This window comes from Meles meles, chromosome 1, assembly GCF_922984935.1.
Source record: "Meles meles chromosome 1, mMelMel3.1 paternal haplotype, whole genome shotgun sequence".
NCBI lineage: Eukaryota > Metazoa > Chordata > Mammalia > Carnivora > Mustelidae > Meles > Meles meles.
In genome coordinates, this window is record NC_060066.1 from 166127652 (window position 1) to 166152156 (window position 24505).

The window sequence follows — 24505 nt, forward strand, 5'->3', positions numbered from 1 at the left end:
AGGGGAGGGAGATGGGGAGATGGATTAAATAGGTGATGGGGATTAAGGAGTACACCTGTCCTGATGAGTACTAGGTGATGTATGCATTTACTGAATCACTATATTGTACACCTGAAACTAATATCACACTGTAAGTTAACTGAAATTTAAATAAAAGCTCAAAAAATAAATAAAAACAAAAAAGATAGTTTTTTCTAATAAACTCTGAAAGTCCCAACTTTAAGGAACTTCAGGAAAGAAATATTCCTATGTTAAGTTTTAATGTGTTTAACATAATTTTATATTACTTTTTTTTTCTTTTTTGAGGAATGGGTGGGGAGAGCAAGAGAGACAATCTTAAGCAGGCTCCACGCTCAGCATGGAACCCAAGGCTGGGCTCAATCTCATGACCCTGAGATGACTTGAGCTGAAATCAAGAGATACTATCTAACACCAGTTAGAATGGTAAAAATTAACAGGACAAGACAAGGAAACAAACGTTGGCAAGGATGTAGAGAAGGGGGAACCCTCTTACACTGTTGGTGGGAATGTAAGCTGATGTAGCCACTCTGGAAAAGAATATGGAGGTTCCAAAAGATCTTAAGAATAGAGCTACCCTACAACCCAGCAATTGCACTACTGAGTATTTATCTCAAAGATACAAATGTAGTGAAAAGAAGGGGCACATACACCCCAATGTTCATAGCAGCAATGTCCACAACACAGCCAGACTGTGGAAGGAGCTGGGATGTCCTTCAACAGAGGACTGGATCAAGAAGATGTGGTCCATATATACAATGGAATATTACTGAGCCATCAGAAAGAATGAATACCCACCATTTACAATCAATACAGATGGTACTAGAAGGGATTATGCTAAGTGAAGGAAGTCAAGCAGAGAAAGACGATATCATCATGTGGAACATAAGGAATAGCACAGAGGACCTTAGGACAAGGGAAGGAAAACTGAACGGGAAGAAATCAGAGAGGGAGATAAACCATGAGAGACTCTGGACTCTGGGAAACAAACTGAGGGTTACAGAAGAGACGGGGTGGGGGGATGGGGTAACCAGGTGATGGGTATTAAGGAGGGCACGTGTTGTGATGAGCACTGAGTGTTATAAGTAACTAATGGATCACTGAACACTACATCAAAAACTAATGATGTACTATATGTTGGCTAACTGAACTTTAAAAAAAAAGAGAGACACTTAACTGACTGAGCCACTATTTTATATTACTAGATGCCCCTATTTTATATTACTTTATAATCCTCAAATACTTTCTAATTAGGGAAATTCCCTATTTAACAACTTCTCTGAATTTGGAATACCAGATACTGAAAATCAAAACTCCTAGATTTGAAAAAAATAATCCTGACAAATCCATCAAAGTCACTACATGCTAATTAGGAACCATCTTACCTCAACAGAAGACGGGGAGCTTGATGGTACTGGAAAAGGAGCAACAGCCATCTGATTGACTGCATCTTCATTTCTGTGGATGTGAAAATAGGCAGAATCAGTACACAGCAAATGCTAAGTTTCTGGTTCAAATAACAACCATTTCCTCTGTTCAAAATGTATACAAAGCACCTTAGAATAATAATATGCACAAATATATACTGGTTTTAAGCATGCAAAGCTACTAAGCACACCAAGGGATATACTGGCCCGGAACACCAGGAAATGTTTCTAGTGACAGAGAATGATGATGCTAGGGGTGAGCTAGATCCTGCGAAGTAAGTCAGGTGCTGCTGGGGATCATTTTGGAAAGACATCAACTCTCTCAGCACTGTGGAGTATAAATTTTTCAAATGACCGTGTTTAACTTCTCGGCCCATTAATGTCCAGAGCATTTTGTTCTTTGAACTGGAAAGGTTCCCGGCCTCCTCACTTGGCTTCTAACTTTGTTTTGCCAAATGAAGGATGATGCCAAATGAAGGGATGCGTAGGACAGGTCCTCCATGGGTGGACACTGTGAGGTGTGATGGATGGGGAGAGCCGAGATCCAGACAGATAATGCTTTGTGGGTTAATTCGAGGCCTCCTCATTATAATGGAAGCAGAGATGGTGGGAGATAACATTCATCACCAGGGCCAGAGGCATGGAACAATTCCTAGAATACCAGCTCTAATTATTTGGACGTATTGCCATGACGTTACCAGCAAATGATAAGCAGCGGTTCTGTGGGAGATCTAACCTTTACTCTTCATTTGTGATGCAAAACCAATATAATTATCTCAAGATTTATGGGACGTTTGACTTTAGGTTTCACAGTATAAACCTTGAGAGATCACAAAAATGCTTCTTCCTGGTATGCAAAGACCTAAGACTGCTCACAGATTTCTCTCTACATGACCATATTCATATTCAGGATAGCCGCTCCCTGATTTGGAAGGGCACTCAAAATCCAACCCCATTTTATTTTTTACTTTTCACCCACTGGAAAAAATCCATTGGTCTATGTCATTCCTGCTTCGCTGCTTTAATCCCAGCACTGCCTTTACCTGAAATGTCTGTCTTTATTAAATTTATAATCCACCCATCCTTCTCCTCCAGTTTGAGTTTAACAGCCTCAAGCAGGTGAATTACTCCCTTAAGTAAAAAGACCATCTATATATTGATGTCTTCCAAATTCACGTAGTTAGCCCAGGTCTTTTTCTGAGCTTAATATCTGATCTTTAACTCCTACTTTACATCTCCACTGGATGTCTTTCAAGTATCTCAAATAAAATAGATCTCTTATTACCACTCAGTCACCAGAACGTTCCACAATCAATCCTCCTCATTTGAGTAAATGTTAACAATGTTCACCGAGTTATTCAACCAGGAACCAAAAAGGCACTCTTGAAACCTCTAATCCCTCAACTGTATATCCAACCAAGAAGTCTTACTGATTCTACCTTCAAAACGTATCTTGAGTTTTTCCAGTTTTTCCACTTATTTCCATCCTATCCTAGGGCAAGCTATTATCATTTCTTCCTTTTCTCTCTTCCTTTTTTTTTAGTAGACTCCATGCCCAGTGTGAAGCCCAACATGGGGCTTGAACTCATGACCCTGAGATCAAGACCTGAGTTGAGACTGACAGTTGGATATCCAACCAACTGATTCACCCTGGTGCCCCTAGCTATGACCATTTCTCACCAGTTAATATAAGAGCATTGTATTTAGTCTCCCTACTTATATAGTCTTTATCCTTTCTCTAATCTATTCTTCACCCAGCACGTTATTATGGCTCTAAATCTGATTATATTTCTACATAAATCTGATTATCTTTCTATCCCCTGTTTAAAATCCTCCTATGGCTTCTTATTATACTTAGGATCAAGTCCACAATTTTGGGGGAGGCTGTGAGGCCTTGAGCAGTCTGCCCCAGCCCCCATCACTGGCTTCCCCTTGTTCTCTCTTCTCCTGACTCACTTTGCTCCAGTCCAGCTACTTGAGATTTCTTTTCCATTTCTCAGTTGAGCTAAACTCCATCCACTTCAGGGCACTTTCTAGCCCTATCCTCTTCTGTTCTGCATGTCTGTTGCTCAAATCCTTTGTCTGATTTGTGCTCTTATTTCTTCTTCGTAGCTGACCACAAAAGTCATTTCCTGAAACAAGCCTTTCAGGAGCTCCATTGTATATGCATAGCACCCTATACAAAGACTGTAGTTATGTGTCTTTCATAGTTTACCTAACTGATCTGTATGAACATGTGCTTCCAATGTGCCTTCCCCTAGATGGTAAACATTCCAAGGACAGGAGGCAAGTCCTTTCTATTCTCTCTCACATTATCCAGGGCAAACAGTGCCTGGCAAACGGTCTATACCTCACATAGTTGTTAAATGAACTGAACTGCAAGAATTCAATTGAACTGCATGAATTCTAGGATGGTGTAAATTCTTTGTGGAATGAAGCAGAGTATAAATTAAGGCATGAAGTCTAGGTACCATTTCTTATTCTAACCTTCTGAGAGTCTTGGATTATCTAGCATATGAGCCAAACCAAAGCAAAAAGGGGGAAAAACTAAGACCAAAAAGTGACAGTGCATGAAGAATGAATCTGTTTTTTTCTGACACTATTACAAATGCCTTGAGCATGCACTAATTATATTAAGAGATGGCTACTGTTTTTCAGAGAGTACAATCCATTCCTTAGCAGTTTGCTCATATAGGAAGAAGTAATCAGTTACCTTTGGATAAGTAACAGCATTTTCAAAGCGGTAATTCCCTTTTGCATTCATTTCCCTTCATTGAGTAACACAATAGAACTCAGCTCTAGCTAAGAGCTGAAAGCCAAGGGGACCTGTCTGCTCCAGATTCAGAGCTCATGGGGCTGAGTATATTTGGCAGTAATTAAGCAGATGGCTTTTCATACCTCTTTCAAAGGTTACTAGCATTAAAAATATGGCTGCACATAAATTCTTATTGAGAAGTCATGATTACCTTGACCAAGTTACTTGAAATCAGCCAAGTTATCCCTTCATAATTTAATGGTTTTCTCTAAATTAGTATGACTTTAATGGCCTTTAAATTCCAAGTTAATTTTTTTAAATCTCACAAAATAGAAAATCTACACTTACTCTCAATAGAGAGAAGGAAGCTACTTTAAGAAGTTACATTTCATAATCCTTTATATTACTAGGGAGTGTTCACACACCTCTACATCAAGCAAGGAAAGATCTGACAATTTTAAAGAGAAGTGAGTAGCAAGAGAGAAGCCAAAGGAGAGAAGGCATTTATACTTCAAACAAGCAGTCAACCTCAATGACTTCTGTGGACCGCCCCCCCCCAACCCTCCTCTCGTGTGATTCTCATAAGGAATAAAATCTGTTTGCTTCATAACTTTTCTTTCCTTTCTAGGATAATTAATGTAAGTTTCTTAGGCCCAGGTGCCCCATACAGGACACAATCAGAAATTGTAATTGCTTGTTGGTATTTTATAATTATCTTTAACAGCTGTTGAGAGAGATAATGGGATGCCACCATGGGTAAGGGAATAGTTTTCCAGAGTACAGAACCCTGCATGTATATATGCCTGTATCTTTGTATTTGCCATGCTCTATTAAAATCATCTGTGCTCTTCTTTCTCCTTCTCCAAGCCCAGGGATGGGATCTTGTCTCTGCATTCCCCTAGCTTGCAACAGAGTACCTGATAGAGAGTACTGTTGAATAAAAGTGATCTTAACAAGGTAAGAAAAAGATATGGAAGCAGAACTATGAAAACTATGCCCTGGGGCGCCTGGGTGGCTCAGTGGGTTAAAGCCTCTGCCTTCGGCTCGGATCGTGATCTCAGGGTCCTGGGATCGAGCACCGCATCAGGCTCTCTGCTGCTTCCTCCTCTCTCTCTGCCTGCCTCTCTGCCTACTTGTGATCTGTCTGTCAAATAAATAAATAAAATCTTTAAAAAAAAAAAAAAAAGAAAAGAAAACTATGCCCTGAGTTTTTCAAGCTACTTCAATGAATTAATGATGGTATACTGCCTCTAGCCAGGCAGCTATGAGTATCTGCCACCTTAACAGACATTTCTTGGGGGTCTGCACAGGTCACAGCGATTCCCTGAAGGGACCAGAGTAGAAATGTCTATTGTGTAACAATGACAGTCTGTCTCAACCTCAGTGGATGTAGGGGCAAATACCTGTCTTAGTTTGGGCCAATCCGATTCTTTCCCAGGACTCAAAATGTAGAGCAGACACAAAGATCTGGAGTGTAATAGCTAGATAATACCAATGGAAATGCTCACGGCTAAAGAGGGGGTTTAGACTTCCCTTCTGAGGATGACTCTGCAGTCATCCTGGCTCCTTTTCTTCAGCCTTAGCTGTATGGCTCCTTAAGAGTCCCTGAGGCATCCCTGTATTCTTACAATGCATTCTCCTTTTAATTTAAGCTGGCCAGGATTTACTTTAATTCACTGAAACTCAGTAATATAAGTCCGATTTTGTTTTGAATATATATATATGTGTGTGTGTATATATATATGTTTATTTAATATTTATACTATGGATACAAAGATGAATAAAACATCATTCCTGGTGTTGATCATATTAGCAATTAGTGAGGACTATAGCTACACAATGAGGAATGCATGTCTGCATGTCTGTTGATATTAGCAATTAGTGAGGATATTAGCAATTAGTGAGGACTATAGCTAAATAAGCAAACAATTACAATAATGGAATTACTATACAGCAACTGTCAATTTAGTTTTTCTCTAAAAGGATGCTAGAAACACTCCCAGTTCAGTTTCTTGTTTGCGGAATATTTTTATATTTTCTACACATTCTAGGACCTTATTTCAATTTTATTTTGTTATAAAAAAAACCCACTGGTACTTGGTGTTAGGCAGAACACTGAGAAGGTTCCCAAGATTCTTGCCCCTGGTTTACATACTGAATAGGATCAATTTCAATTCCATGATTAGGTTATACTATACAGCACAGCTGATGCTGAGACAAAGATTATCATGTTGGCCTGACCTAATCACATGGGTCCTTTAAATCTGGAGATTTTATTTCTCAGAGCTTCAGTGCCCAATGTTCTAAATTAGTAGGTTGTCTCATATGAATCCTAAGGAATGCGTGGAGGTTAGAGACAGGAAGTCAGAGATTAGAAGCACCACTGCTGGTTTGAGGATTATGGAAGCCATGTAACAATGAGTTAGTGGGTTAAAGCCTCTGCCTTCATCTCAGGTCATGATCCCAGGGTCCTGGGATGGAGCCCCACATCAGGCTCTTTGCTCCTCGGGAACCTGCTTCCTCCTCTCTCTGCCTGCCTCTCTGCCTACTTGTGATCTCTGTCTGTCAAATAAATAAATAAAATCTTAAACAACAACAACAATGAATGTGAATGGCCTCTAGGAACTGAGAGCAGTCCTCACTTGAGAATCAGCAAGGAACTAAAAGACATCATCTAAGATGAACCTGAAAACTGACTTTTCCCCAAAGCTCCAGATGAGAACTCAGCTTGGCCAACACATCAATTTCTCCATTGTGATACACTAAGCAGAGAACTCAGCTACACTGTACCAAACTTTCGATCTACAGAGCTCTGAGCTAATAAATGGGTGTTGTTTTGAGCCATTAAATTGGTGGGAACTTGTTACACAGCAAAAGAAAACGAATACATGATAAAACTCTTTGATTTGGAAAACATGGTCACCAGAAACACAACATTTGAGTTCTTACCATGTACCACTGTTCGAAATGCTTTTCATAGATTAACTCATTTAACTTTTGTAACAACTCTATGTGGTAATTACAATTATTTTCTTCATTTTACACAGAGGGTAAGCACACTGACTAAACTCAAAAAGCTAATGAATAGCAGAGCTGAGATTCAAACCTGACAGTCTAGCTTCAAGATCTGTTCTTCTGGGTGCCTGGGTGGCTCAGTTGGTTAAGCGACTGCCTTTGGCTCAAGTCAAGATCCTGGAGTCCCAGGATGGAGTCCTGCATCCAGCCCCCTGCTCAGCGGGGAGTCTGCTTCTCCTTCTGACCCTTCCCCTTCTCATGCTCTCTCTCTCTCAGGTAAGTACATAAAACCTTAAAAAAAAAAACTACTCTTCTGACTAACACACTACAGTGTTTCCCATTTTAGCAGCCTCTCCCAGAAACACACATATCTTCTTCTCTTATATACCCAAGCCAATATTCCCAAACCAAAAGTTCGACTGGGTCACAGTATACTCTTAAAGCTCTTTCATAATTTTCTTTAGGGTAAAAAACACGAAAGGTCTGAGTTGGTTCACTCTATCAACTTTGCATACTTAGGTTCCAAGTGTCAGATTTTCGTTACGGAGTCCTTATACAGATATAACGACTGTAAAGTGCTTTAATGTACTCATCAAACATGACAGTGCAGGTAACATGGTAAAAAATAGAGCAGAGTATAAGTCCCTCAGTATTCTTCTGTGATAGTAATTAGAGCTGTTCATAAATCCTCTGACTTATACTTTTCTTCTCCTTTAAAGTTGATCACTATTTGACCCAAATACTCAGTAATATGAATATACATGTTGAGATCTTGCCTTGGGTATCTGAATGACCGGGGAGAGCAGAGAGGCCCTCTTGCTGAACCCTGATGGACACGTAACACGATGAAGCAATAAACCTCTGCTGCTCTAAGCCACTGAGATTTGGCTGTAAGTTCACTGAAGCATAACTGAGTTTATCTTGACTCAAACATGCTCTATACAAGTTGATTCTATAATAATTATTTTTAAAAGTCATGCTTCTGCTGTAGTCAGAATAGCTAAAAACTAGAAACAACCCAAATGTCCACATACAGGAAAATGGACCAACAAATTATGGTATGTCCGTAGATTGGAATCTTACTCGGTCACTGAAGGGACAAACTACAGATACACATAACAACATGGGTAAGTCTTGAAAAAAATTATGTAAAATGAAAGAAACCAGACACAAAAGAATTAATCCTATTTGAGTCTATTTACATGAAGCTCAAGAACAGCTTAAACTAATCTATGATGACAGAAATCAGGAAGTGTTATCTCTGGGGCCCAGAGTGACGACTAGAAAGGAACACCAGCCAGCTTTCTGGGATGAATGAATGTTCTATATATTTGTTTTGGGTGATGGTTACACAAGTGTATGCTTTGTATTCTCAAAGCAACAATCTGAACACATCAATTTTATTGCACTGAGTGTAAATAATGTCCCAATTAGAAAATTAATTCATTGTTATATCAAAGTAAGAGAACTATGCTATTCTGGAAAGAAACCTAGAGTGAGGCAGACCTAGGCAAAGGTACAGATTCTATCACTAAGATATAAGCAAGATACCAAGCAACTTTTTAAAATCTTGGTTTCTTAACCTATAAAATTGGGATAGTGGGGTGCCTGGGTGGCTCTATCAGTTAAGTGCCTGCCTTTGGCTCAGGTCATGATCCCACTGTCCTGCGATTGAATCTAGCATCGGGCTCCTTGCTCAGTGGGAAGCCTGGCTCTTCCTCTGTCTGCTGCTCCCCCTACTTGTGCTCTGTCTCTCTGACAAATAAATAAATAAACTCTTGAAAATTGGGACAGTATCTTTTAACAGAACCATTGTAAGATAAGATCAGAGTCAAAGCACCACAGCACAGTAACAATCGTTAACATTTATTGTTTTATGGTTTCATGATGTCCAGTCTCAGATGCTTAAGTTTCCAGGGACTAAGAGCGCTCCGTTACCATTAACTCATTCAGCCATTAACCCTTATAATCGAAGAAATGGATGGTTTCCTTCTAAACTTCATTCTTTCCTCTATTTTTCTCTAGTCCCAGAGCCCCCATCCTAATTCATGGACTTTTCACTCTGTCTGTACTATAGCAAGAGTACCTTACTGGTTTCCTTGTTCTGCTTTCTCTCTGTCTCAGTGAATCCAAATCACTTCTCAATTATGAAAACACCCTCTTTTCGACAAGCTTGAAAATGCAATTGGAATAACTCAATATCACAGAGTTCCCCCTATAAGTGCTTGTTTTGCCCGATATATAATTACTTATTTATATGTCTTAGAAGTTCTTAAAGGAGGGGCGCCTGGGTGGCTCAGTGGGTTAAAGCCTCTGCCTTCAGCTCGGGTCATGATCCGAGGGTTCTGGGATCGAGCCCCACATCGGGCTCTCTGCTTAGCAGGGAGCCTGCTTCCTCCTCTCTCTCTGCCTGCCTCTCTGCCTAGTTGTGATTTCTCTCTGTCAAATAAATAAGATATTTAAAAAAAAAGAAGTTCTTAAAGGACTTCTTATGTATGTATTTATTTATTTTTAAGATTTTATTTATTTGTTTGAGATAGAGATTACAAGTTGGTAAAGAGGCAGACAGAGGGTGGGGGGAAGCAGGCTCCCCGAAGAGCAGAGAGCCCAATGAGGGGCTCCATCCCAGGACCCCGGAGGTCATGATCTGAGCCCCAGGCAGAGGCTTAACCTACCAAGCCACCCAGGGGCCCCAAGAACCTATTTAACTCTATGGTCTTATTAGCATCTGAAAGTACTTCAAAATGCTTGAATTAAGTTTGTTCATGCAGTTTGGGACTCATTTCTCTTCTATGTAAATCTACCCAGGTATCATTATTTAGCTTTTGCTGTACTCACTTCTCCAACAGTAATCTCCCCTCCTCTGCATTTCTAAACGATTTACATTCTATTCTTCCAGGAATACTTTACTGCAATCTTGGAAGCACATACATGTCATATACAGGGATTTGTTGATAAAACCCTATACCCTTATTGCTCATCCATCAAAGTTATAACCATAATTCATATTGTAAATCTCTTAGGATTTCATTAACATGTTACTTGAAGCATTTATCCACAACTATTGACTACTTCCTTAGAATAAATATGAGATACTCTCTCCAATATAACCTCTAAAAGAACACGACAAATTATGGTAAAAGAAAGATTAGTGGGCTCTGATAAGAACACACTTATTCTTCAGGAAAGCACGATGAGCTCATGACAACAGTTTATGAATGAGGAAAAGAAAATGTGATGTAATCGGTGGTATATGTATGTGAATGCAGAATGCCTTAACTTTTCATTTATCACAGTCAGGGATCTAAGGAGCCTTTCTACATCTTTCAAAGTGAGTGTGTTCCATCTAAAATCCATATGGAATCTCAAAGGACCCTGAACAGCCAAAACAATCTTGAAAAAGAAAAACAAAGTTGGAGGTCTCACCCTTCCTGATTTCAAAACTTCCTACAAAGCTAGAGAATGAAAACAGTGTGGTACTGGCATAATGAGAGACGTATAGACCAATGAAACAGAAGAGAGAGCAACAAAATGAACTCTCACATATTTGGTCAAATGATTTTCAACAAGGATGCCAGAATCATTCGGGGGGGGGGGGGGTGATCTTTTCAACAAATGGCTCTGGTAAAAGTAGATATCCACATGCAAAAAAATAAAGTTGGATCTTTCCCTTACACCACTTTCAAAATTAATTCAAAATGGATCAAAGCCCTAAACATATGACCTAAAACTGTAACACTCTTACAAGAAAACATGGAAGAAAAGCTTTGTGTCATTGAATTTGCAATGATACCTTGCATAGGAGACCAAAAGCACAAGGAGCAACAACAAATAGATAAACCGGACTACAACGAAATGAAAAATTTCTGTGCATCAAAGGACACAATCAACACAGTGAAGGGGCAACCTATGAAATGACAGAACACATTTGCAAATTATAGATCTGATAAGGGCTTACTATCCAGAATATATAGAGAATTCCTACAATTTAACAGCAAAATAAACTGATAAAAAAAATAGGCAAGGGGTGCCTGGGTGGCTCAGTGGGTTAAGCCTCTGCCTTCGGCTCAGGTCATGGTCTCAGAGTCCTGGCATAGAGCCCCACATCGAGCTCTTTGCACAGCAGTGAGCCTGCTTCCCCCTCTCCCTCTGCCTGCCTCTCTGTCTACTTGTGATCTCTCTCTGCCAAATAAATAAATAAAATCTTAAAATAAAAACAGGCAAAAAAGTTGAAAATAAATTTCTGCAAAGATGACGTACATATGGCCAATATACACATGAAAAGATTCTCAGCATCACTAATGAGCAGAGAAATGCAAATCAAAACCACAATGAGATACTACCTCACACCCAATACGACGGCTACTATCGAAAACCCCAAAAATATCAAGTGTTGGTGAGTTTGTGAAGAAACTGGAACCCTTGTCCACTGCTGGTAGGATGTCATGGTAGGCTGCTATGGCAAACAGTACGAAGCCTCCTCAGGAAATTAAAAATGGAATAACTATATGATTTAGCAATTCTACTTCTAAGTATATATCCTAAAGAGATTCTTGAAGTCATCTGTACTCTCCTGTTCATAGTAGCACTACTCACAAAAATCCAAAGGCAGCAGCAATCCACGCGTCCCCTGACAGGCAAATGGATAAATACATGTATATACAAACAATGGAGCGTTATTCAGCATTAAAAAGGAGAGAAATTTTGACAGCCTACAACATGCATGAACCTTGAAAATATCAGAGTGAGTGAAATAAGCCAGTAACAAAAGGGCAAATGCTAGATAATTCCATTTATAAGGTACCTAGTATAGCTAGAGACAGAAAGTAGAATAATAGTTACCAGGGGCTGTGGGTGGGAGAGGGAGAATGGGGAGTTCTACTTCTTCTTCTTATTTTTACCAGGTACAGATTTTTATCCATTTGGAGGTGGACAGTGGTGGTGCTTGTACAACAACATGAATATTCTTTTTTTTTTAAAGATTTTATTTATTTATTTGACAGACAGAGATCACAAGTAGGCAGAGAGGCAGGCAGAAAGAGAGGAGGAAGCAGGCTCCCCGCTGAGCAGAGAGCCTGATGCAGGGCTTGATCCTGGGACCCTGAGACATGACCTGAGCTGAAGGCAGAGGTTTTAACCCACTGAGCCACCCAGGCGCCCCACAACATGAATATTCTTAATGTCACTGAAGGGTACACTTAAAATGGTTAAGATGGTAGATTTCATGTTACACAGATCTCACGATTTTAAAAAAATTTGTGAGACCAAAAAAAAATTGCGCAAGTATGATGAGAATATATACTTAGACTATAACTTAAATATCATTATTGTCTTCTGGACTGTTGCAGTCCTGCCACTTGGAAATTCATGTTCACTAAACCCATAGGATCTTATTTGATGCCAACAAAACAGCACTGTATCAAAAACAGAAGTTATGTGCCTGAATTCAGCTTGGAGAGCTGAGTAGGTAGATTTCACTGTTTTGAAACCTGTTCTAAAATGCTTACAACTACAATCTAGTGCCTAGTATATTGTTTAAACACACACACACACACACAAAATGAATAATGAGGAACACATGAACACAGCTAAATAGGCCTAGATATTATTTTCTGATTATACTAAATATAGTGATGTAAGACACTTGAGGACAGAAAAATAAACTCTATGTTTGTTATATTAATTGGGACATGACACTGAATTAACATTTGGCAGGGAAAGCTTGATATAAATGAACCAGAAGTCACATACAAAACAAAGCACATCATTACATTTCAGTGGGAGCAAAACTCCTTCCTGAAGAGATACCAGGATATATTTCTAACTCTATGAACAGACTGAACAGTTTTCAATTTCCAATTGGATGAAACCACCAAAAGAGCAATATGCTGAATCTGGAATAAATGACCAATGATAGAATCATGAACTTTATTTACTTGGCATTCCCAACAATACCAACAACTAATGAGGGCTGTGGGGAGTAACTCAGCATATAGACCCACAGTTCACGAAGGTGGCCCCAGGCAAGTTCTGAATGATTATTGCCCGTTGTGCAGAGGAAAAGGTGGCTCATAAAATACTTGGCAGTGCAGGCTGGCAGAAGGGTTGATGTGGGGAGCACAGGATGGATGGGATGACTTAGCCTAATAAATTTCTCTAAGAGGTTCTTCCTGAAAGATGATGTAGTAGATGCCCTCAGCCACCTTCTCCTTATCCTGGATGGCAAAGGACTAATGTTCAGATATCCAGCCCTCATCAAAAGGCCATGTTCTGGGGAAAGGTGACTTCCCCCCACCCCAGGTATATAAGTCCAGAATAAAGCCTGCCTGATTTCCTCTGAGATAATCATGGCAATCTCATGCCAAGAGCCAGTGAACGGTCTGACAGTAGAAATGTACCATCCTGGAGATCTTCAGCAAAGACTTGCTCAGGGGTCTTGTGCTTTCTTTCTTTTTTTTTTTTTTTTTTAAAGATTTTATGTATTTATTTGACAGAGAGAGATCACAAGTAGGCAGAGAGGCAGGCAGAGAGAGTGAAAGGGAAGCAGGCTCCCCGCCGAGCAGAGAGCCCAATGTGGGACTCGATCCCAGGACCCTGAGATCATGACCCGAGCCGAAGGCAGCGGCTTAAACCACTGAGCCACCCAGGCGCCCTGGTCTTGTGCTTTCTAAATAAGTCTGAAGGATAAAAAATTCTCAGAATCAAGGTTAAAAGCCTACAGGTGACAGGAAAATGTACAGAAAGAACCAAATATCTTACTCTAGTTGTTCATGATTTGTTCAGATAGCTCACTTTTATCACTCTTCCCATTCATTAGGATTCTTTGGCAGCAAGAGAAATGAATTTGGACCAACTAAAAAGCAAAAGGGAATTTATTAAAGGGATACTGGGATCTCCCAAAACACAGGCAGGCTCCATGATTGGACTTGGAACATATAGAAACTAAGAGACCACCAGAGGACAAAGAAGCAAGACAACAGAATGATGTCATAGAAGAAACCTTCCATTAAGGCCCTGTGTTTTCATAAATAAGCACCATTCATATAAAATCACTCATGTTACTTGCTTCCTATTCTAAGCTAAGTATCATATTGCTCAAGCATAGGTCACATAACCAACCCCTGGCCACACCTCAGCAGTGAACTAAATGGCTCCTTCAGCTTCCACAAAGGCAGAGAGGCATCTAGATGTTTTGGCTCTACTATTCCACCACAGTACATAGTGAGTGAGTGAGTGAGTGAGTGAGTGTGTGTGTGTGTGTGTGTGTGTCTCTCTCTCAAGAAGAAGGAGGGCTACAGAGATTCTATGAGGACAGGAGTAAAAATATCGACCAGCCAACAAAACAAAAAACAAAAATGAAGAGAAAACTGCCCACTTCATCTCTGTAACCAGACACCATTAGATGTTTCTGAGTGCTAAAAGAAATCAAACAAATACAGTCTTCATCCCCCCAAGCTGGTACTATGTTAAGGAAGGAAGGATAGCAAAAAAAAAAAAAAAAAAAAAAAAAAAAGACCAATTCTGTTCATGAAATAAAACTGATTTTCTAAGATACTTTACAAGTCATGCAAGAAAGTTTGGTAGCAGGGCACCTGGGTGGCTCAGTGGGTTAAGCCTCTGCCTTCAGCTCAGGTCATGATCCCAGGGTCCTGGGATCGAGCCCCACATTGGGCTCTCCACTCAGCAGGGAACCTGCTTCCTCCTCTCTCTCTGCCTGCCTCTCCACCTACTGTGATCTCTGTCAAATAAATAAATAAAATCCTTAAAAAAAAAAAAAGAAAAGAAAGTTTGGTAGCAACACTTTACCTAATACACCGATGCACTGCATTCATGAATGATCCTGCAAAATTTGGGGTCACTTCACATGGATTAGGTACAACCGCCCTCAAAAAAGGGAAAACGTATGGCTCCCATGGCTATTCAAAAGAGTATGCCCTAGGCTTTCGAGGTGATTCCAGAAATGTACAACCCGACGGAATCGTCACTGGATTAAATGCAAATCTTCCCCAGGTGAACAGTCGGTCAAGGGAACGATGCTTCTTATTTGGATGCATAAATTCCAGTGTCTTGACAGAAGATCAAAATACTCCAATTCCACTTTGTCCTTGAACTAAAAGGCTTATAAATTCTACTTATAAACAGAAGATTAATAAATAAGGTTACTCTTTAATATGGAGAGTATAGGAAACAAGTACTGAAAAATGAAGCAGGAGTCAGCATTTCAGAGCACTTGAGACACTCCCATGGGTCTACCACGTGCTCCAACTGAACAGAGAAACAGAAGAGCCCTGAAATTAAAGAGGGTCTCTAACTTTCTTTCTCCCACAATTCCCAGTAAGAACTCTATGTTAATGACAGGCCTCTTCCTCAAAATGTGGTATATATCCCATGGATGATATTTTATTGTGCACTCAGATTTCTTTAATGACCCCAGAGAGTCAGCAGGATGCTTCCTCTGACTTCCTTGGCCAGATTTCAAAGCGGCCAATGTACACAGCTGTACTCATCCAATGACACTTTCCTAAAGCAGGACTGCTTTTCTCCTGGTAGTAAATGTTCAGATACAGATTGCCATTGGGTATACTATCCAATTCCAGAAACTTCTGGGTTTCTGTGCATACTACAATTTTGTTTCTTCATCCCTCAGGTCTGAGCACCAGCATCTTTCTCTGTAATACCTTCCCGAAGGCTCCAAAGATTGGGTTACTTGTGTCTCCCCTATGTTCTTTTTTTTTTTAAGATTTTATTTATTTGACACACAGAGAGAGATCACAAGCAGGCAGAGAGGCAGGCAGAGAAAGAGGGGGAAGCAGGCTCCCTGCTGAGCAGAAAGCCCAATGAGGGGCTCAATTCAAGGATCCTGAGATCATGACCTGAGTCAGAGGCTTAACCCACTGAGCCACCAGGCACCCCTCTCCTCTATAACACCTTTATCCCTGGATGAGGTTCAGATTGCTTACCCTCCGCCTCCCCATTCAAGGTAGAGCTTGTGTTCTTTGTATCACTGACTCCACAGCCCCAGCACAAGGAGGCACTCAGCAAATACTTGTTGATTAAATGCATGAATAATTCTTTATGGAAGTAAAACTCTTGCTTATTCCCACAATCCTTCTTCCCTCTTTATTTAGATAGACTCAAGAGCACAGTAAGGATTTTTAAAACAGGCATTCAGTTTGCTTCTTCAGGTGGACTTCTCCCACATATGACTCTGACATTCACAATAATTTCAGGCCAATGTCATCTTTTAGGGATATGGTTAGAGGATATCAGGCCACACTATATTTTTAATTATAAAACAAGACATATGTTCAATCGATGCTGTATGGTGGCTCCCATGGTGAGTCCACTTTGACTCAGTGGGGCTTGACAGCCAGCACTAAATCTTTCCATGAGGTTCAGTTTCACTTGGCCTCCTCTAGCCCCAGGAGTTTTCATACAGTACACATTTTCCACATGTAATTAAGTAATGGAGAGTGAGTTGTTATACGTGACATTTAATTTTCGATAGTGGGGGAAGGTATGACAAGAGCTGCAGGCAAGATCATTAATCTCCTTGGATCCCTGCACTGCCAAATACAGCAATTCATTCTTTCTTGTATTAATATAGCTCTCCTGTACTTAAAATTATAGCACTTGTGTAGAGGGGATATGTCGAATAGGAAAATCCACAGAATTGAATGTGTGCTACATACTAAGAATTCATGACTGTAAAATACATCTGGATTATCCACCGTAGAATAATCTAGTATATTAAAGACCATATGTGCTATAGACACAAGGACGTGACTAGGGATTGTCCAAGATCTAATGTGGGGACAAAGTGGGGTGGTGAGTGATTCTGTAAGTCATGTACACACAGCAGCAACTTGCTAATTTTCACTAATGACTCATAGACCTCTTGTGAACTACAGATCAATTAGTATATGAATAAATACAAGTGTTAAAAGAATATGACAAGGACGTGATCACACAAATGTACATCACTACAGACTAAAGGCCTCTGTTAATTACAATGTTGCCTGCAGCACATTTTAACAGCTTTCTGTGATTACTGCAAATCATACTCCCAAATCTGTGGCCAGTTCCCATTTTTATTTCGATTGTCAATAAATTTGGAAAAGAGCTGCCGAGGTATAGAAGCCAAAAATTTCTCTATGATGGAAATGCACAGAGAATAAGTAATTTCAACTAAGGAAGGAAGGAAGGATTAGCAAATAGAAGCACTAACTATAAAGAAATACAATTTCTAAATATCAGTGTTTAAAGTAACATTATATAGCATAAGTTATGCAGCTTAAAGGAAGTGTAATTGCACCTGTTGTGCTGAGATGATTTAAGTATTAACCTCCTGACACTTGATAGGAAACCAGTACTTACATGCTTTCGGATTTGGTTCCAAGATAGGCACAACTAGGGTTCTGATACCAGCAGTCTGAAAGAGGTAACCTACAGGCAGAGGTGTATGTAAAGGAGTGATGAATCAGCCTGAAGGACAGAGGATGATGTGTTGGACAGCACTGAAAATGCACAGGTTACCACACATAAATAGGTCACCAATCTGCCATTATACCCCCACTGGTGATATATACAGTGCATAAAATATTTTTCTTTTTTTGATTTCCTTAAGTGTTTTCAATTCTGACACTATTTGATGCTACTCATCCCAGTAAAATCTATTATAACATATTTTATTGACATGGGGATTAATTCATGTTAATTAGATTTTTCTTTACATATTCTTTCACTAAATGGTATTCTACTCCTTCTTAGAATATCAGGCCATCACTTAAAAGGAGGAGGAGGAGGGGTGCCTGTCTGACTTAGCTGGTGGAGCATGCAACTCTTGGGCTGTCATGGCCCTGAGTTCAAGCCTCAGCTGGGTGTAGAGCTAGGGAAAAAAAAAGGGGGGGGGGGAGAAGGAGAAGCAGCAGCAGACCAGAACAACAGAGATGTTTTAGGTAGGCTATGTCCATGTCTCTTATTTTAACATTTATTAGAAATGATGTATGTAATACCTGTGGCTATCTCTTCTGGTGATTTAAAAAAATTTTGTTTAAATTCTAGTTAGTGAACATATAGGGCAATATTGGTTTCAGGAGTAGAATTCAGTGATTCATCACTTCTCTACAATATCTAGTGCTCTATCTCTTCAGTGTTTAATCATTATGATGTTAATTAAAATTCTTAAAATGTGAATGTGCTTCACTTTAAAAAATACTGAAGATTCTGGAAGGAGGGTGTCTGGGTGGCTCAGTGGCTTAAAGCTTCTGCCTTCGGCTCAGGTCATGATCCCAGGGTCCTGGGATCGAGCCCTGTATCGGGCTCTCTACTCAGCGGGAAACATGCCTCTCCCTCTCTCTCTGCCTGCCTCTCTGCCTACGTGTGATCTCTGTCTGTCAAATAAATAAATAAAATCTTAAAAAAAAAAGATTCTGGAATGAGAACAAATATATGCAAAGGAGTGGTTTATCTTCTCCCTCTCTCCCTCTCCCTAACTTCTGTTACCTCCTTCTCTCTCTCCCTCCCTTTTCGAGCCACTACCATCATCATCTTCATCACCACACTGCAAACATTGGTGAGCCCATACCACCAGGCAATTTATGCAAATTAACACATTAGACAATTTATGAAATAGCTATAAATATCTATCTATATATTTAAACACTTGACTTTAAAAAAAAGATTTATTTATCTGAGAGAAAGAGAGCGAGCATATGAGAGAATGCTCAAGCAGATACCCCACTGAGCTAGAAGCTGAGCTCGGAGCCTGACATGGGGCTTGATCCCAAGACCCTGAGATCATGACTTGAGCTGAAATCAAAAGCTGACTGAGCTGCCCAGGCACCCTGAGGTAACTATATCATCTGCATACTGCCTCTCAGGAAACTGAACAAGCTCACACACTTGGGGTATTCTAGAGTCAGGTTTCAGGAGATAGGGTGAATCTAGGGTTTCCTCTCTTAATCACTAAGCCTCAGAGTTCAAGCTTGCTTTAGAAAAGAATTTGTCACTTAGGTAAAAGCTCTCAGGCTCTCAGTCAGATGAATATTCCTTCCCTTATGGAAACTGAAGCATTAATTAATAAAATGTTGGCAGACAAATTACCAGATACGTATCTACTGAATCAAACAAAAGGTTGTTAGAAGTACCTACATCTGTCTTGATTCAATTTAAACTCGTTTTTCTTTACACAGTCTCAAAATGGATGACAAAAGACTGTAAAAATCACACCTACATCTTTTTTTTTTATGCTTACAAAGGAAGCTAGAAAAATTTTCCCCAGCTTAGATTATTTGGGAAAGTACTGAGGAGAGGGACTTAAGTATGAAAAATTTTGTAAAATAATGAATTATTTTTTATCCGTATGTATCTTTTTTTCTATGTATCTTTAAGTCCACAAAATAAATAAAACTAACTTACCATGATTGTCGCCTTTGGAGAATAAATTACCTGGAACTGCTTAGAAGGAGCTGAAAGGCAATTTATTCAATAAAGCTTTCTGAATGCGGACTATGTGTTTAGGCACTACAATTTAATGACCGTGCAAGAAAGGTTCATAATTAGATTACACATTTGGAATGTACATTGATACTTCTAAGTTGCTTCAAATCCCTTCCAGTAAATAAGTATTCTGTGGTATCCTCAATCATGCTTACACTATTAATTTACTGAACAAATGATCTCCTTGATTCTGATCTCTTCTGAATGATCAAAATGGAAATCATCAGACACTAAATTAATGGGGCTTCATTACTATTATTAAAATTCTCCTCAGCTTTCTCTTCTGTATTCTAAATAATTTCAAATCATGTAGCCTTTCTTCCTTGAAGGAGGAGGGTTCTATCTCCTAACTACTTAATTGCATGGATGGTTTCCTCTGGATCCCATTCAATTTTCTTTTTGCTCTTTAAAACGGGATGGCCTCATATGGGTGAAGAGGTGAGAGCAATATCAAGGACGCACCTGCAGCAGTTGCCCCCACGTGCTGAGGGTGAAGCACAGACACTGGTGGGTGCTGTGAGTGCCCGCTCACGGAACCCTCACATGACTCTCAGCAAGGTGTTCAAGCCGGCGGGCATCTCTGTCCATGGAGGACACCTTCATTGCTTTGAGTGGCTGACCTTTCCTCAAGTTTGTTCATGTTTTCAGCATCTAACTCTAATTTTGTAATTTCTGGCGACAGGAAGGGCAGAGAAACCCAAAAAGGAGACTGGTGCCTAACAGAGGACTTCAAGGTGAGTGAGCAAGAGGAGGCTGTCTTAACACGCAAGACTGAGAAGGAGAAAGGATTCTCCTTTTGGAAATAAGAGTAAAAACCTGGAAATCCAGGAAGGGCCACAGGGTGGGAGAGAGGTTACTAATGTAGGATTTTCTTAGGAGCAACGCAGCAACAACACCCTGTAAGCTGAAATGATGGCATGGGAAAGGGTACGTCAGTCACCTACATTAGTGCCCACATCTGGGAATGAGACTACCCCTGAAACCCAGGGGTCCCAAGAATGGATAGGTCTTAATGACAGGTAACAAGTCACAGTAGGAAGAAGAATGATCTGTCACAGAACACCAGCCAACACCCTTTCAGCCTCTACTCTATGTGAGAGGGTGTGTTCAACATCAACATTTCAAATTTTTGACATATCACAATGAATGAGGTAGGTGCTTTATTATTTTCATTTTACAGCTGTTATCTGAGACTCAGAAGGAAAAAAAAAAACCAGAGCAACAGTTAATGGACAGGGTTAGTTACATTATTTAATGATAATTCAGATTTATCAGCCAATTTGGTCCAAAAAGGAATCAGACATTCCATTGATGATGAGGCAAGAATAGCTACCACCAACGGGAATTCCAAAGTCTGACTGATTTATGCCAGAAGGATGGCAGTCAGGTAGCAGGTAGGGTAAAGGAAAATGTGGAAACCCAAACATACCACACAACTCTACACCTCATATCTGATCCCCTCTGGATTTCTCACCAGCACTCTTACTACGAAGTTCCTAAAATGTCCTGGGTTATGTTTTCCTGCCATTCCTTGATGGAGACATCAATGAGTCAGCAAATATACCACATGTTGGTGACAGAAGGAAACTAGAAGGTTCTACAGAGGGGACGATCAGCTCCAGGAAGGGAAGAAATTTAAAAAATTGGATACAAATACCAACTTCAACCAATAATCCCATCATATGAAATGTAAATAACAAGAAAACCTCATAATTGAAACAATTTATGCTTTCTTTAAAGTGACAGTTAAAAAGGAAAATGTATTTTTATGATATGGTGATTTTGTTAGACAAACCAAAGACAAGACAGTCTTACAAAATAATAGCAACTTCAGAAGACATCTTAGATTTTAGAAAACCACACATTTATCTATCTTACCTGATGAAAACCAGCTTGACCTTTGATGGGGCGGTCTTAATAATGGCAGATGCATTTTGGTGACTTCTTCCATACAGGATCTGATTATTTATCTATTTGGGAAAAATAAAATGCACTTGTAAAAATGCAATATGTATACTTTGTATAAAAATAATATATATTATATATTACTAATATATATTATATTAATAATACAAAATAAATGTATTTATTTGTACATTCATGCAAACAGATGGGAATATACTTGGAATTAAACAATGAAGTCCATTCATTTTTAAGTGGTTCCATGTAGGACTCTACAATGCTAAAAATCTTCATAGTCTTTGTAGTACGATTCAAATACTAATTCTAAACAGCTATTAACATCTCTTAAATTCAGTTTTGAAAGCAGTTAATAAAGAATATAGAGTTCTTGACTCTTGCTAAACTTCAAGAAAGCAGTAGTTGAGCTAAATACAAAAATCTTACAGCAGATATATTTCCTACAGCTTTTCCAGATTCCTAAAAGATGTAGAAAACAGACCAAGCTGTGGTATTCACCAGAGTTCTGGAGGGCCCATTAAACATGATTCTGTAAATGTGTCAAGGTTATTACATAGCATAAATTTTGTTACTCCAGAGGAAGTAGATATTATATCCCCATTTTAAATCAAATTTTAGATCAATTGCACAGAAACATTTTACTATACGCAATCAATGAGCCATCTGCTCTTATCTAAGATGTGGTGGGATTTTTAACTTGATTGAACTCACCTAAATATGATCTAAAAACATTTGCACTCCATTTTTTTTTACTCCAGATTTTTCCACTGATAAACTATGATGAGAGCAATAATCAATCTTTTATTTCACCCAATTAATAATAGCTCATACAGTTCTGGCTTTTCTCCTCCTGTCTCTTTAAGTAGTTAATGATCTATACTGTCCCAACATAACTGAGGCCTTGAGATTTTCTACTATTTAAGGGATAGCACAGTACACTTTATAAGGAAGCGTAAAAAGGGATTTCCAGTTTTTGTAATTTGTATTTGCCTGTCCTTGACGTCTCTGAAATTTTGTGTTGGAGGACACACCTGGAAAAGGTTTTTGTCACAGCCGATATAATAAAAAAGTGAACGGAAACGAACACTTCACAGGATGGAGTTGTCTGAAATGAAGCTCATCCATCATCTTGAAGGGGATAAAGTGGGAACGCACATCAAAGCTGCTGCAGAGACTAAACTGGAACCTCCTTCTCACTATGCCCCTCACTCTACCAGCTTCTGTATTCACCAAAATAATCAACCTCCCAGAAACGCCTGGATCTGCACACTATTTCCCTGTGCCTCAGTCTTCACTCTTTTTAAGATTTGAGAAAGAGAAAGTGAGCATGTGCGCAAGAGTACAGTGGGGAGGGGCAGAAGGAGGGAGGGAGAGAATCCCTCACCGTGACTCCATGCCTGGCGCGGAGCCTCCCATGGGGCTCCATCCCATGACCCTGAGATCAAGACCTGAGCCGAAACCAAGAGTCACCGCTCAGCAGACTGAGCCACCCAAGCACCCCAATATCATGTATTTAAAGATGTGCCTGCCCTCTGGATGATACTACAACAACGGACATGTGCCATTATACATCTGTCTGATACCACAGAATGGACACCACCAAGAGTGAACCCCAGTGTAAGCTCTGGATTTGGTGATGATGATACCAGTGCAGGTTCATCAACGTAACAAACATACCACTCTGAATGTTGGGAATCTAAAAGGGACAGATGGGAAATGTCTATACCTTCCTCTCAATTTCACTGCTCTAAATATATATACGTATATATATTTTTTGAAGAACCCACCCTTTATGTTTTCTCCTAATACTTTCATGGTTTTAGTTGCCTCATATTTATATCTTCTTACCTAACGTAGTTATAAGGCAAAAATGGTTAAATAAGTCATGTAATTATTAAGATCAGTGTGAAAAAAAAATACTTAATGACATAGAAAATGCCCAAATGTAGTAAGTAGCAAAACCTAGTTACAAAATAGTATATCTGCCATGATTACTTTTTTTTTTACAAACCATATTTCTCAATTTCTTTCATTTACAATGAACAAAAAAATGAGGAACTTTATATATTTGATTTTATTTTCATTTATTTGAGATAGAGAGAGAGAGACAGAGAGAGAGAGAGAAAGTGAGAGAGCATGAGCAGTGGGGAAGGGCAGAGGGAAAGGGAGACAGACTTCCCCCGAGCGGGGAGCCCAACATGGGCTCGATCCCAGGACCCTTAGATCATGACCTGAGCTGAAGGCACATGCCCAACTGACTGAGCCACCCAGGTGCCCCATAAATAAGGAACTTTATATCACAATTTTAAAATGAGAAGGCACGTGGAATATGCCTGATTCATTGTCTGGCACTCAGAAAATTATTTGCGAATGTCTTCCCCACTGTGTCTGACCAGTGCTTTCAGAAAGCAGAGCTATTAAACCTTCCTCTCTTTGAGTTTCGGGGCACTAGATTTTAAAATATTCTCTTGCATTTACAGCTCACCTTACGTGCTAAAGTCAATCCCAGTTAGGTGGTGAGCATCAGTGCATGTACAGGGAATTTACTGAACTGAGCTCAACTTCTTAAGGCCAGGAACTATGTCCCCACAAGGTACTTGCCAGCCTGTCCTTCGAAGCCTGCACACAGTGGCTCTCGGCGAGGATGGACTGGATCACAGAGCCCCGAATCCAAGTGATGTTTCCATTAATCAGCCGCTAGTCTCCTTTCTCTGAGGTGGGCTCTAGCCTTCAAAGGGATTGAGGGTTTTTTTTTTTTAAAGTCTTTTTTATTAGCAAAAGCTTGGATATACAGAAAATTAAGCTGTTCCATGTTTGTGGATAAGCCTGCTTTTTAGCTGTGATCTTCCATTTGGATAGAATAAAATGT

The 24505-nt window shown here is 39.6% G+C and overlaps 1 protein-coding gene across 6 annotated transcripts in view; it reads right to left on the minus strand.

Moving 5' to 3' along the window:
* PATJ (PATJ crumbs cell polarity complex component) overlaps nt 1–24505 on the minus strand; it is a 366180-nt gene that overhangs the window by 103277 nt on the left and 238398 nt on the right. For all 6 annotated transcript variants that reach the window (XM_045999612.1, XM_045999585.1, XM_045999595.1 and 3 more), the window contains 2 exons: nt 21595–21686; nt 1404–1476 (listed from right to left, as the gene is read on the minus strand). In XM_045999612.1, coding sequence (XP_045855568.1) covers nt 1404–1476; nt 21595–21686 — 165 coding nt within the window. The remainder of the gene's footprint in view (nt 1–1403; nt 1477–21594; nt 21687–24505) is intronic.